This window comes from Rattus rattus, chromosome 6, assembly GCF_011064425.1.
Source record: "Rattus rattus isolate New Zealand chromosome 6, Rrattus_CSIRO_v1, whole genome shotgun sequence".
Lineage (NCBI taxonomy): Eukaryota > Metazoa > Chordata > Mammalia > Rodentia > Muridae > Rattus > Rattus rattus.
The window spans coordinates 62,078,764-62,093,937 of NC_046159.1; the positions used below are offsets into that span (position 1 = coordinate 62,078,764).

The 15,174-nt window shown below is 46.7% G+C and overlaps 1 protein-coding gene across 15 annotated transcripts in view; it reads right to left on the reverse strand.

Annotated features, from left to right (window-relative positions):
• Dysf (dysferlin) overlaps nucleotides 1-15,174 on the reverse strand; it is a 194,656-nt gene that overhangs the window by 38,449 nt on the left and 141,033 nt on the right. For 6 of the 15 annotated variants that reach the window (XM_032906220.1, XM_032906215.1, XM_032906212.1 and 3 more), the window contains one exon: nucleotides 12,948-13,010. The exons of the other annotated variants lie outside the window; for them this stretch is intronic. In XM_032906220.1, the coding sequence (XP_032762111.1) occupies nucleotides 12,948-13,010 (63 nt within the window). The remainder of the gene's footprint in view (nucleotides 1-12,947; nucleotides 13,011-15,174) is intronic. 15 annotated transcript variants of the gene reach the window in all.

Here is a 15,174-nt window from a genome sequence, read left to right on the forward strand (position 1 = left end):
CCGTTCATCTTTCCACCAGCCAGAAAAGTCGGTCTGATCCAGGCACAGACTGAAGTCTCTTGCATCTCAAGTATTAGTCAACCTTCAGTTGTGGAGCAAACACAGCCAGTCTAACAGGCACCCTAATCCTCCGAGACCTGAGTCAGCACGGCGAAGTCCAAACACACACTCCCCATCATCACCCCAGGGCAGTGCCTGACACCTCTCATGGCCATAGAGAGAAAAACTGGCTGCGAAAATCCGAACTCTCCTTGGATGGTCAAGAAGTGGGAACTGGGGCAGAACCCTGGATACTAGGGATGGCACCCAGAGTCTTGCACATGCTAAGTGCCCTAGTACTGAACCACACCTCCTCACACACCTTTCAGGCTCTCACTAAGTTGCCCAGGCTACTCTAGAATTCTCGATGCGGATACCTCAAGCTCCCAAGTGGCTGGACTGACAGGCTTGTGCCTACGGCCGCAGCTCATGGACAGAGCTTCTCTCCCCAGGAAATCCACTTGGATCAAAGAGAAAAGCTATTGGCCCAGCTCACTCACCTCCGAGGCTATAAAGTAAATCTGAAGGTCACTATGTAGAAGCACATAACCTCTTCTCAGTGAAGCAAAGGGCTGCCGTTTATGAGCTTAAGTGAACATCCCAGAGTCCAGAGAGAGCTATTCCTCTTAGAGAAATGGATTCCAGTCAACCGGACAACAGGGAAGTGTGAGGCTCTGTGTTGATGTCTGAGAAATACTATGAGCCTGGTGTTGGTTACCATGGTAACTGTTACTGTTGCCAGGGCCAACACCCTCGGCGTTGATACCCAATTTTGCTAACTCAGGTTATCTATGACATCTTCATAGCTCAAATGATGACAGGGTGTCAATTAATTTCCTGAGGTTCAAAGAATACAAAACAAAAAAAAAAAAATGTGCTCCTGACCCAGAAGCACAAACACACATGTAACATACGTGTCCTCCTTAGGCTGACAGCCTAGATATGACTTCAAATCTACCTCACCCCGTGCACACTAAACCACTCAATACCCCCCAAACCACAGACAGATGGTACCAATGACTCAGAAGAATTCTACACGCTCACGGCAAATATCAAGTAAAAGGCTGGGTTTCTAGCCTCTTCCTGACACTTCCTGGATAGTAGCCTTCTTGTCTGTAGAAAGGTTGCAACATCATACACCCTGCCTTTAAGCTGAATCAGTGGAGGGTGGGAAAAGGAAAGCCTTTAGCTCAAGAGCTGAATTGCTTTTGGAGGCCCAGGAAATATGCACGCATGCGCTTCAGCAGAGACAGGACCTGGCCACCTGTCAGTCTCTGATAGACATGGCCCCACATGAGCGTTCTGAGGAACCCAGGATTTCTGACCATATCCCTATGAGATTACAGGGTACTGGACTTGCTAAGCACATAAGTATGGCTCAGTAGGGAGCCCGGGCTCACTATGCACCCACATACACACTCTTTAGCTTGTTTTTATTTTGAGACATGGGCCCCACATGGATCAGGGGCCTTCATGGAACTCAGGCTGCTGGCCACACGAGTAAGGGGCTGGAGGGAATCAAGGCGGCCGGCCACACCAGTGAGAAAGCTGAGGGTACCTGGCTGCCGGCCACGTGGGTGAGGGATCAGGGAGAAGTTGGGTTTCTGGCCACATGCGTGAAGAGTCTGAGGAAACCGAGGTTTCTGGACACATGGGCGAGGGGGCTGAGGGAACTGGGCTGTTAGCCATTTCCAGACTCAGAAGAGTAAATTGGGCATTTGGCCTACAACTTGGCTCCCTGAGGGTATCATGCAGAACGCCTGAGAGAATGGAATCTATTCAGTGGGCTTCGAGAAAGAAGATTCCAGATGAGTCTTCAATCCTCTGAAGAAAGCAATGTAACATCTCTAATTTGGAATCTGTGATGGTTCCAGAAGGGCCTGGGGGACGTGGGAGCTTACCTAACCTTCATTCTGCTTATGGGTACAGTTTTGCTTAACAAGAGTTCCAGCGATCTACTTAAGAGAAAAACTATTTTTTGAAGGCCTTCCCGGGACTGCAGAAGCATCCGTCAAACTACAGACACTAATATTAGCCATCTTAAATTCAATTTAAAAGGGATTTGGGGGGAGCTTGCTCTGTGCCAAAGTCAACCCACTTTCTAGTTACCGTGTGCGTTTTCATACGCAAAATCACGTTAACTTTTCAAATCTTTGTCGAACTTGTTACTCGTTCTGATTTCCTCGGCTCCTGTAGAGCTGTGCCAGAGACAAGAGGTGAGGGATGAGGCTTCACCAAGAGCTCCCGAAGGAACCTTGTGTTCAGAACAAAGGGCTGCATAATTTCCAAGAGCCCAGGCTAGGGACTAGGCTATTTGCAGGATGAAGAAGGATAAGAAGGCATTATGCTAAATACTGGTGTACATTTTCTGGCCAGTTGGTTGTCAGGGAAAGATGCGGACATCCCCTTATGAGGGAGAAGAACCGTTTTCTATTGAGGGCATGTAGGTCCTTCATGCCAGGGGAAATACCCCTTTGGGGAAAAGGGTGTTAGCACAGTGAGAGCCGGCTGGAAGGAGCTAGGGCCGCCTCCTCCCTGATGGGGGCCTGGAGTCTGCCAGACGTTTCACCCCAGGCTGTCCCCCCTGCAGTGTGCATCGAGGGAGGAGGGGTGCACCCCCGAGGAGACCACAGGAATGCCAAGCAGGGGAAAGGCGCCCCGAGCCAAGGGCTCCGGCAACCAGGATCCAATATCGGTGGGTGACTCCAGCCCCCGTAACAGGAGAGACCGTAAAGTATGTGCTGGGCTTCCCAACCCGCACACACAGCAAATAACCAATTACTCCAAATAGCTAACAGATTGCGGCTCCGACTTCCCTCCCCTGGCCCCCACCCCACCCATGCCTTCACTTGTCATTTGATGGGCGATTTGTATTTGCTCAGAGAAAATGAGAGAATGAGTCACAAGGAAGACCCAAATGACACCAAGAACAGGCATCAAACACCTAAACAGAACTCATGGGATTAAGGAGAGCAGGCTGCATCTGGACCATGGACAAAGGAGATATGGTTAATGGCAGGAGACTTTCAAATGTCTGTAGTGGCCTGCAACTCCAATACCATGAGTACATGTCCTTAGGAAATCTACATCTATCTTCCTAAGCTGATAGCTATGGGAATAAGGTAAATACCATGAAGGTGGGGGCTGGAGACATGGCCAACCAGAAAAGGACTTGTCTTGCAAGCATGAAGATCTGAGTCCAGTCCCTAGAACCCATGTAAGAGGCTGGGCATGGTAGGGTGTCGGTAGTGTGCACACACACACACACACACACACACACACACACACACACACACACACACACGCTAAACATGGTTAAAGTTGGCTCTCAATGTCAGAGGCATGGCCTTGTAGCTTGCAGCTCGGAGACAAACTGTGGAAATGCTCCTTGCTTGTGAGCGACGCCCCGTAACTGATTGCTTTGGTCAGAAAACTTCTACTTCAAAGTCGTGGGATAAATGGCTGTCGAGACTCATGAAGCACAATAAGGGATTCTCTCCACACTTGGAATAGAGGGAATAAATGCAGGATGTCCCTGGAGAAAGCGAACTTGATCGAAACGAGTGCTAGGTCAGGACAAGGACAGGCAAACATCACCTCAATAGGAAAGAATGTCCTCTCTGGGAGGACTTGCTGCTGAGTGAGAAGAATGTGGGGATAGAGAATGAGAGAAGCAAGTGAGCTATTCTGAAAGAGTTGGGAACGAACTAGGCCTTGAATACTGATCGTGTTTATACACGCATCATCAGGCAAGCGAGGCTCCAAGCAATAAAGCTGTCCCCACTTTTGAAGATAGATGTGCCTGTCATTCTTGGTCAGCTACCATTAAATTTCTGCCTACGCCTACACACAAGTTGTCTTTCTACTTGCTGACCCTACAGGGAGGCCATGAGCTAGACCAATGTCCAGAGTCTGCTGATCCAAAAGCCATTGTTCTCTCTGCAAATGCAAGTGGCATTCATCATATAGATGCTTGAACACTACACACTTTAGAGTCTACTTGACTAACACGGGGAGTTTCCCCGAGTAAGATCCCCACCCAGACGGCCTAGTGCAGGTCAATCTGCTTCAGTGGGAACCTCTTCCCCTAAAGTGCATTACGAGGACCTGTGGCTCCGACTGTGCTTGATACAGCTGGCAACATGGTGAACACGGTAGTCTCCAATTCACAGAAAAGCCCATGGTAGGTGCTTAGAGTTCTGGGTTCCTCCTCATTTCTCCCAGGCTGTTAGACTCCCAACTGGCAAAGTAAAAGTCTAGCAACGCTAAACATCTCCTTCTTTCTTGGATCTGAGACGGCTCTTTATAAAAGTCTGTGCATTCATAGGCAGAACTTGCCTTAGGTTCTCGCTTGACAAGCAAGAATCCCCACCCCGCCAAGGCTAAGCAAATGGCAGGACCTTTTTGACCCTTGGGGGTCAAAAGAAGGAAACAATCTGAGGGAGAAAAAAAATGCAGAAGAAAACAAATGGCTTTGTTGGAAGATGGGAGAAGATACCACAGACAGGAAGTCAGAGCGAGGAGTCCTGAAGGAGATAATAGCCTGCTTGGGGGAAAACAGGACTGTCAGACTTAAAACTGAAACAGATTTCAATTTCCAACTAAAGGACAGGGTAGACAACACCAACAGGCCTCTCTGAAACCTGGGGCCACTCTGGAGATGACGAGGGTGTGAGGAAAATCTTCCAAGGCAAACAAGAAAGGAAGAATCTGGAAACGTGAAGAGCCAAACGCATACTGACTATGGGACCCCAAAAGCCACGGCTGAACATTTAGTTTTAAGTGAATCTGGGTTTGTAGTGTCTCCAGACTTCTGGTAAAAGTAAACACACATCGTCTCTGGAAGAATGTGACTTCCATCCAGGCCTCAAAGAATTCTCAGATAAAGTTCCAAAGAGCATGAGTTCACAATCGAAAAATAGTGAACACATGAGGAACAGACACCGCAAGCCAGCGCCAGTGGGGATCAACCCGCTGCAGAAGCAGACCCGTGAGAACAGAAGGCAGAAGTGTCAGAAACAACATGTGAACCAAAGGGCTCTCCAGGAAACAAAAGACAGACCGAGATTCAAAACTAAACAGGCTGAAGAAGAAATAACATCCAAAAATAAAAAATGTAAGCCTTGGATGACAAACTTAGCAAACTGGGTTAAATATCAGATCAGAAACGAAGAACATTGAGCAAACCTAGGACGCATCGTCAGGAATCAGCCTAAGGATAATACCAAGAAACGAGCATCAGTGCTGGGAAGATGGCTCAGCGGTTAGAAACTCACACTGAGGACTCCAGTTCAGTTTCCAGCACGCAATAACCCAGACCTCCCAAATCAGGGGGTCCAGTCCCTCTGGCCTTCTTAGGCACCTGCACTGCCATGCACATAACACATACCGAAACATATATAACATATATAAAAAAATACATTAAATCATTTTTTAAAGGAGTGAACCCTCTTCTTTTTTTTTTAGATTTATTTATTTTATTTATATGTTAGTACACTGTAGTTCTCTTCAGACACTTCAGAAGAGAGCATCCCATTACAGATGGTTGTGAGCCACCATGTGACTGCTGGGAATTGAACTCAGGACCTCTGGAAGAACAGTGCTCTTAACTGCTGAGCCATCTCTCCAGCCCCAATAAATCATTTTTTAAAAACGAATTCCCAGGGCTGGGGAGATGCTCAGCAGTTAACGCTTGCTGCTATGCCAGGGGAACCAAGTTTGGTTCCCAGCACACACATGAGATGCCTATAACTCCAGTGCCCACTCTATTGGCCTATGTGGGCACTTGCTTGCATGCAGACACACATGCACGCACATACATAAGTAATTTTAAATAACTTTTTAAAAAAGAAGAAATTAACAGAGTAAACCCCAGTTTCTGCCAGACCCCTGGGTGATCACAAACTGAAGAAGCTTAGGCCCTTATCCATGATTATGCACAATTTGCATATAACCTACACACACCCCTGCATGTTGTCCATCACCTCTAGATTACTCGTGATACTCAGGGTGAGGCAAATGCCACATAAACCATTATTACACCGCACTGAGTGGGGGAAACGCCTCTGTGTGTTTGCATGGCAAAGTCATTTCTTAAGTATTTTCAACCTTTGTTATTTGTACCTGTGAACGCAGACGCCACAGATAAAGTATTGGATGTAACATGCAAATTCATTTGGCATGGAGGATCGAAACGGCCGGTGGTGTGTCCCCTCAGAGCTGCAGAGGGAATGTTGGGAAGAATAGAAATAGCATTTGAAGAGATGACAACTGAGGACTACCCAAAACCAACGAAAATGGAAACATCTTCAGAGTTAGAATGACAGGGTCGCAGCTGACGCCAGTCATGGTGTTGACAGAAATAATGTCAGGGAAATGGAGTCTTCAAAACGGGGTGAAATAAAAGCATCTTCAGACAATTAGAAAGTGGAAAAGCCCAAAAATAAACTGACTCCCACATAAGAATTGCAACAGATTCTACTTAAAGAAAAAGTAAAATAGGAGGGCAGAGGCTGCCACACGGAGGGACGGTAAATGTGAACTTGGCTACGAGACAGCTGATTATGCAATAAAGAAAAAGCAAGCTAAAGTGCAACTTACAGGATGGAACTAAAATGCCCCCACGAAGCAGTGAAACTACTGAGAGAGCAGTCGAAGTCCGGAGTCAGACTCTGGAAGAAGCTGTACACGGGAACTACATTTAGACCTTGCTACGTCAGAGATGCACACTACTATTAAGATAAAGTGGGTGTGGTGCACACTTATAATCCCTTTATTCAGGAGGCTGTGGCAGGAAGATCTCAAGCTAGGGCTAGCCTGGGTCACCTAGGGATAGCCTGTCCCAAAAAATAAATAGAAAGAACTCTACACCAGTCACTAAAGGAATAAAAGTGACACACGACGTGACAAGGGCAAGTGAGAGGGGACGTGAAAGGAGGCTTCTTACATATTGAGAGAGAAAGAGAAGGGGGGGAGTGTGTGTCTGTCTGTCTGTCTGTGTGTCTATCTGTCTCTCTGTCCATCTGTCCATCCTGGAAATGTCACTCATTTGTAGAGTGCCTGTTTGGCTTGGTCAAGGCCCTAAATTCAATCCTCAATACCATGGGAGAGAGGAATGGATGAATGTAGATGAATGGAGGAGGTGGGGGATAAAGCCAATTCAAAAACAGAGAATCCAAGAAGTTTGGTGATACAATTCTTTACTCCCAGCTTTTAGGAAGCAGAGGCATGTAACTGTGAGCTTGAAGCCAACCAGGTCAGCCAGGCCTATAGCCTTGTGTGCTGTGTACAGTAAACCTTGTGTGAAAAGAAAAAGCACCAAGTGCTCTTGGGATCCAAGTTAAGTTCAGGTGGCTCACAACCTCTGTAACTACAGCTTCTGGAGATCAGACGCCCTCTGCTGGCCTTCATAGGCACCTGCAGGTGTGTGCACGTACATACACACACACACACACACACAGGTGGCAGAGAGGAGGAGGGGAAGGGGGAGAGGGGGAAGCAAAACTAAGTAATCCAAGTTTGAATATCACATTAACAAAGTGTTCTAAGTGGATCTGTGGCCTGTAAAACGCATTTGAAGAATACACATTCTTCAGGCTTCCACAAGACAGTTATAAAAACGGACCTTTTTCTGGGCTATAAAGGTCATTTCTAAGTATTATTACACGCAGACTCTGGACCCTAGGAGAGCTAAGCCAAGCCAGTATCAACAAAAACAACAGGAAGATAACTTAAAATATAATTTAGGGACTTCCAAAGTATTTTTAGACAACTCAGGTGTCAAAATGAAATAACAGAAATACGAAAATATTCAGAACAGAAAAATGGCAAAAATACAGCTTGCCAAGTCCTGTGGGAAGCATAACACAATAGTTAACAGAGAGTTTTATAGCTTTCAATGTTTACATAGAGGTTAAAAATATAATAAACACCCCCAAACGGGAGGAAGGAAATAATAATAACAGTAAACTAATCAGCTACGAAACAAGGAATCAAAACAGAAGAGCGGCTGGGAAATTAATTCTTTGAAAATGATGAAAACAATCTGACAAAGTCTGACTAGAATAATAAAATCCTGAAAATGAAGGAGACACGGGTAGATGGAGGAGGAAAAAAAAACTAGAAAAATCACCCAAAAAATGTTATGCCAATATTTGGGGAGGGAATGGATACATTCCTATAAAATATAAATCACTAAAAGTGACTCACCTAGAAGGAGAAAATCTCAAAGGTCCTATAAAGATTCTTAAAATTACAGCAGCAATTTAAAATATCCCAAGCAGAAGGCCGGGCCTAGACAGCTTTACAAGTGGGTTTGTCAAACACAGGCAAATGGTGACGCCAGGCTCGCTCTGTCTTCTTAGAAGACAGTGAAAGCTCATTGTCACCCAGGCTTTATGTGGTGACTGCTACCTAGAGGCTAAGACCTGGAAGGCAATAAAAGGAGACGTTCCAAGCTGTTATCGATCCCCAAAACTGGTGCAAAAAGAAATCCTGGCAGAGCACATGCCTTAAGTCTCAGCACTCAGGAGGAAGAAACAGGCGGGTCTCTGTGAGTCCAGGATATGGAAGGGATACAGCCAGGGCTATGTAAGAAAAAGAAAGAAGGACGACGGACAGACAGACAGACCTAAATCTCTGCAAATGGAATTTGGCAAGGGAGGAAACACAAATGTCTTGACCATGTTGGTTTGTTTCGGAACTGAGAGAAAAGGAAAGCAAGTGAAAGTGAGTGAATCACATTAATAGATGGAAGGAGAAAAGTCACATGACCATGAAAAAAATCACATGACCAGTTCATGCGATACGCAAAAAGCCTTCAGTGAAACAGCATTCCGGATAACACGCACATTGCTCACCTCGTAAGTTTCATACTCCCTGATGAGCCAAAAATATTCATTTTTTTAAAAAATAAGAACAGAAATAATACTTTCAAAAATGAATCGCATAACACATCCAACTATAGGCCTAGCCAGTACAATAAGGCAAGGAAGAAAACAATAAAGATTAAAAAAGGCAGAACGGATCAATCACAAGTTATGTAACTGCCTAAGTGAGACTTGAATCAGTAGGATGAATGAGAGTCCTAGGAAAGGTTTTGGAAACCAGACCAGCATAAGCGAGTACTGATTGTCACACACAAGTCACAGCTAACTGGAAATGCACCTCTAAAGAACAAGGAACAGAACCAGCCGAGATGGTCATTGGCGGATGAATCGGTAATGCAAATGTGGTTCATCTGCACAGTAGCGTTTTATTCAGCTAGCTATAAAAAAAAAAAAAATCACAACACTTGCAGGAAAGAGGACAGATCAGAAACATACAACACCAAGCAAGCTTCAGAGAAACAAGAACCGCATGTTCTCCCTCATATGCAGATCTAGCCCATAATGCATGGGAGTGCATGGGAGCACACGTGAGCACACACTCGAGCACACACGTGAGCACACACACACAGTGGGTCGGGCCTAGAGATTAAGAAGTAGTCGACCCATCAGAGAAAGAACTGAAGAGCTTGAAGGGGCCGAGACCCTTATGAACAACAATGCCAAGCAACCAGAGCTTCCAGTGACTAAGTCACTACCTAAAGACTATACATGGACTGACCCTGGACTCTGACCTCATAGGTAGCAATGAATATCCTAGTAAGATCACCAGTGGAAGGGGAAGCCCTTGGTCCTGCTAAGACTGAACCCCCAGTGAACATGATTGTTGGGGGGAGGGCGGCAATGGGGGGAGGATGGGGAGGGAAACACCCATAAAGAAGGGGAGGAGGAAGGATTAGGCGGATGTTTGCCCGGAAACCGGGAAAGTGAATAACATTCGAAATGTAAATAAGAAATACTCAAGTTAATAAAAAAAATAAAATAATAAAAAAAGAAGAAGTCAACCCTCATGTTGCAGTGACCACTCAATGACAGAGGCAGGGGGTTGGCAGTGGAGGATACACTGGGAGCTAGTGCAACTCCGGCATCGAAGCCTAGTCAAGACAGTGCAGGGTAACACGCAGAAACTCAGTATCCGCAAGTCTAACTCAGATGATATGATAGAACGTCTCTTTCCAAATGTCCCCTTGACCCAGATAGATAAATGCCGGAGCCACCTATAGCTGCTCTCCCACACCCTCGGCAGCACCCAGCAAGCAAGCTGCGCTTGTGACCATAGTCAGATGTGTCTGCATCCAACCTCCTCGTGCCAGCTGCACTCATAACGTAATGACATAAACATGACAAGAACTATAACATTTGAATTTAATACTTTCAGCTTTCTTTAAGTACAAACAAAATGGCACAAAAACGGCAGTCAGATCTTAAATTTTCAAAGGACTTTACACTCAGATGTTGACACACCATTCCATTCTTCTCAAACATTAATAAATAAAAGGCTTCTTCACAGATAGTGCATGCTGGCTGTGGTTTTAAGTGAAAAGAGGGCATTTGGCACATCCAGATCCAAAGGGAGCTTGGCTTGTGTCACTAGACTGGGAGATGGGCATACACAATCGTGGGGAACCTGCATGTCAGTGTTCGATGTGAGGAGCAGTAATGACCCAGTCTCTCCCACCTTCCCCACAGCCAGCTGACCACCTGTTTGGGTTAGAGAGGAAGGTTTCAGCCTTAGTGAGCTATGGACCCTTGACAGACTGAGAGACCTGGGCTTACCCTAAGAACATGGGACAGTGATGCTTTATATTGTCAGAAATAATGTAAAGGAAAGTATCATCTTGGTAGACACCAAATGACACCGATAAGATTGAATCTATACCTACTATGCCTTTGTGTGTGGGGAGGGACAGGTCATACACACATGTATGTGTGAGTATGCCAGCCATGTGCTCATGTGAAGGCTGAAGAAAGACATCATGTCCTGCTCTACCTCTCTGTACCTTGACACAGGATCTCTCACTGAAGCTGGAGCTAAGACAGTCTCCAGACAACCTGAGGGAGCCTGCCTTCTCTGCTTACCACACCCTCCACACAGGTTATAGGCTCCCATGGCTGCACCTGGATTTTTATGAGGGCGCTGAGGATTTGAACTTGGATCCTCGAGCTTGTGCAGCAAGCACTCTTATCCACTGAGCCATCTCCCCAGTCCTCATCAAAATTTTAAGCTATTAAAAAATCTATCAGTGGGGTTGGGGATTTAGCTCAGTGGTAGAGCGCTTGCCTAGCAAGCTCAAGGCCCTGGCTTCAGTCCTCAGCTCCGAAAAAAAAAAAAATCTATCAGTAAAAGACAAAATCTTGACAAAGCCAAGGCTATCGGTATGAAGCAGCTTGTTGTCACCACTATTACAAGAAAATAATAAACAATTCTCATTACTTAATTAATCACCAAATAACTTTGCTCAATGGCACCTCTACTGTCAAGTATTACTCTGAAGTGAGTAATAATAAAATCCCAGCTATGAGGAATAAAGCCATGCTTGTTTGAAAAGTCTTACCCATCTAGAAGTTTTCTTAATGAGGGTTAAGGAAAGGGGCTTAATAGTGAGACAGTCGCACTGTGGCTGTAAGAGCACTGCTTCCTGAGCACTGTGGCTGTAAGAGCACTGCTTCCTGAACTAGGGCTGTAGCTCAGAGGTACAGTGCTTCGTGCACAAGGCCCTGGGTTTAATTCCTGGCATGGAAGAGAGAGAAAGGGGGAGAAAGAGAGGGCAAAAGAAAGAAGAGTAGAGGAGGGAGGCAAGGAGAGGAAAGGAGAGGGGAAGGGAGGGGGCAGGAGGGGAGGGGGTATTTCCTAGTAAAAATTATAATAATAAAAAAAGAGGTATTCCACTGATAATAGTAACAAAGGCTACGAAGCACCTAGGAATAAATTAAGTGGCTGGACCTATAGACAGGGAACAAAGCCCAGCGACAAAAAGGGGGACAGTGGTGGGAATTAGTAAATCAAATGTTGAGTATGTAGTACTTTGAGATGCCCTGTGCTACACTCAGCCATGCTTTCCTTTTTCATCTTTATTAAATTGGGTATTTCTTATTTACATTTTAAATGTTATTCCCTTTCCCGGTTTCCAGGCTAACATCCCCCTAACTCCTCTCCCTCCCCTTCTCTATGGGTGTTCCTCTCCCCATCCTCCCCCCATTACCGCCTTCCCCTCAACAATCACGTTCACAGGGGGTTCAGTCTTGGCAGGACCCAGGGCTTCCCCTTCCACTGGTGCTCTTACTAGGCTATTCATTGCTACCTAGGAGGTCAGAGCCCAGGGTCAGTCCATGTATAGTCTTTGGGTAGTTCAGCCATGCTTTTAAAAATAGTGGGAGAGCATTTGCAGCTTCTCTTTGAGCGCTGTAATGCATATCGTAAGAAAAGACAAAGATTCCAACATTGTAAAACGCAAAGTCTAAACAAGTACAAAACAGTACAAAGTCTAAACAGCTTTGGCATCGAATGGAGATGCTGGTACTGTTTTCTGTATGTTCGCAAAAGGTAATTCAGAGAGAAGCCTGAACCCGGTAGATGAGCAGACAGAAAGTAGCCCTCTAGGTACCTTGGTGCTGGCATTGTCCCAACCATCTGGACTCAGAATATATCAGGACCCACCGGGAGTCCTCAGCCACACCCACACTCATGTGGGAGGAACAGAGAAGGCTAGCCTGCTGCCACGTGAAGAGCCTCCTTAGGCCCAGGTCCCAGAGGGCAGAGTTGACACTAGGGACCTGCCTGCTTCCTCTGGCCCTAGCAGCCACACTCAACCCCAACCCACACAGGTAACCAGGACTGCAGTAAGGTTCAGGAGGGCAGGAGACTAGTCAGAGCCAGAGATTTCTAGGTTTGCACCCCAGAGCTTCCTCCCACCCCTCCAAGACCGCACCAGGATCAGGAAGGTCTCCTCTCCTCTCTCCCCTTCGTCCTTATTCCCAGATATGCAAAGAAAATTGAGCCAACAAATAGCGAGCAATACATACATGAGGACTGGACGGAGAAGGCATCAGGTTAGTGGGGCCCAAGCTTGACAGCCCATCTGCAAGCTACAAATTAAACATGCCAGTTAGCGACAGAATTCAAGACTGAGCGCTGAGGAGCTGTGAGAGGGGAGGTTGGCCAGTTCTAAGGGAGTAGGGTTCTCCCTCCCTCCCGCCCTCTCCAGGCACCCTCTGCACCAGTTGTGGGAAGAGTGTGCTATCCCCAGTTGGACATGCCTGGCTCCATGACCTTGGACCATTTCTGTGACCTTGAATAGTTCCAAAACCTCCCAGAATCACAGTGACCCAGAGCAACGGTGAGTGGTAAGGCAGAGTTTGAATGCTGCTGTTTTATTTTACAGCCTTTGCTGCCACACTCGAAGGTGCCACCCACTCAGCTGCTCTTTCTGCCTTTCTCAAATCTTTCCAGCCCCACCATCCCTCCATTTGCACCCTCTGTCACTAACATGCCCATACCTACTGGGCAGGGTAGCCAAAAAGGGGCAAAGCCCTCAGCTCCCATCTCCCAGAAGCAGGGGACCACATGGCTCCCCGGGCCTACACAAAGAAGCTGAAGGAGTCTCAGTACAACCTTGCCGCCTGTCCTATGGTTCCCTACCATAAATCTTCACTTGGCATCTCGAGGACTGTAATTTGATGTCTTATAGGAGAGCCTCGGACATGCTTAAAAGCCAAGGCAATGAGAGGATAGGGCTTAGGTGGGTGAACATCAGAATAGCAGGAGGATAAAGCTGGACAGGGGGCAGAGAAAAAAGGAACTGCAGATGAGACGGGAGAGGGAGAGGAGAGGAGAGGGAGAGGGAGAGGGAGAGGGAGAGGGAGGAGAGGGAGAGGGAGAGGAGAGAGCAGAAACAGGCCCTGCAACAAGGTATATGGGAGGTGAGACCGGAAAAGCCAGGGAGCACTGGGGACCCACAGCCACCAACCTCCCTCCCTCTTCAGTGATCCAAAGGCTCCAAAAAGACCCTGAAGAAGGTGACTCTCAGGCCAGACTGCCTTCCTGTATGAAGGAAAAGCTTGGGGGCAGAAGTGTAGGAGAAGCCCTGTTGAGACCTGAAGTGGACTTTAGATGCTTCTTTTCCTACTGTAGAGGAAGCATTACTGAAGAGCTCCAGAGCCCAAGTCTAGGAAGGCAGGCAGGTTAAATGGCAAGCTGCCACCAGCCAGGGCTGCTAGCCAATCCTAGGTACAGCAAAACCTTCTAGAAGACTGGTGCATGCCACCAGCAGACCCCAGTTGGCCAAAGATGGCCCTGTCCCTCCCCTTCTTGCCCTGACCCTTCAGAGATCTCGGCGTTATTTTGAAATTGTTCCTTTTTAGAAAAGGTGAGAGGGGGACAGGCAGGTCACCAGAGCAAAAGGAACACATGTGGCTAAACATAGCGCCAAAGCCCTGTGCAGCTGCAGAAATTACACGTTCCCCTGAGGCTGTGGCCATAATTTGCTGCTCCAATTCTGGGACTATGTTTCCACCTTCATGGCAGCCTGAAGACTATAAGTGGAGCAGTGAGCTCCAAATTAGCCTGAGCCTGAGAGCTGCCCACACCTCAGCCCACCATGGGAGAGAAGGTCCTCGCCACCTTCTCAGGGATCCTCCATGCCACCCTCCAGGTGTATTCTCAGTAATGCACATACCACACAAGTGCACACACATAGTGCCTTACCACATGCATACACACACACACACACACACACACACACACACACACCACTGACATATTAACATACATCTACACTAAGCATACATACTACCAAACCACATGCAAACACACCACCTTACCACATGTATACACCACTTCATCACACACATACCAACCTCACCACATGTATACACATACTACCTCACTTCATCTCACACATGCATACATCACCTCACCACATACATGCTACTTCGTCACATACACACACACACACAGCCTTACCACATATACACCTCATTAATGCACACATATACACATACCACCTCACCACACACACATCTTATGTGTGTGTGTGTACATACCACACCCCCAGCTACCAATCTAAAAACCTGCAATGGAATACACACACACACACACACACACACACACACACACAACTTTGCTATGTAAACACATATATTATCTCCCCCAGATGGTATGTTCCTTCCAGATGGTATATTTAGCAAGAATAGAGCCCAGGCCTCTTCCATCAAATCAAGCTGGTGCCTCCTCCTCTTCCTCCTCCTCCTC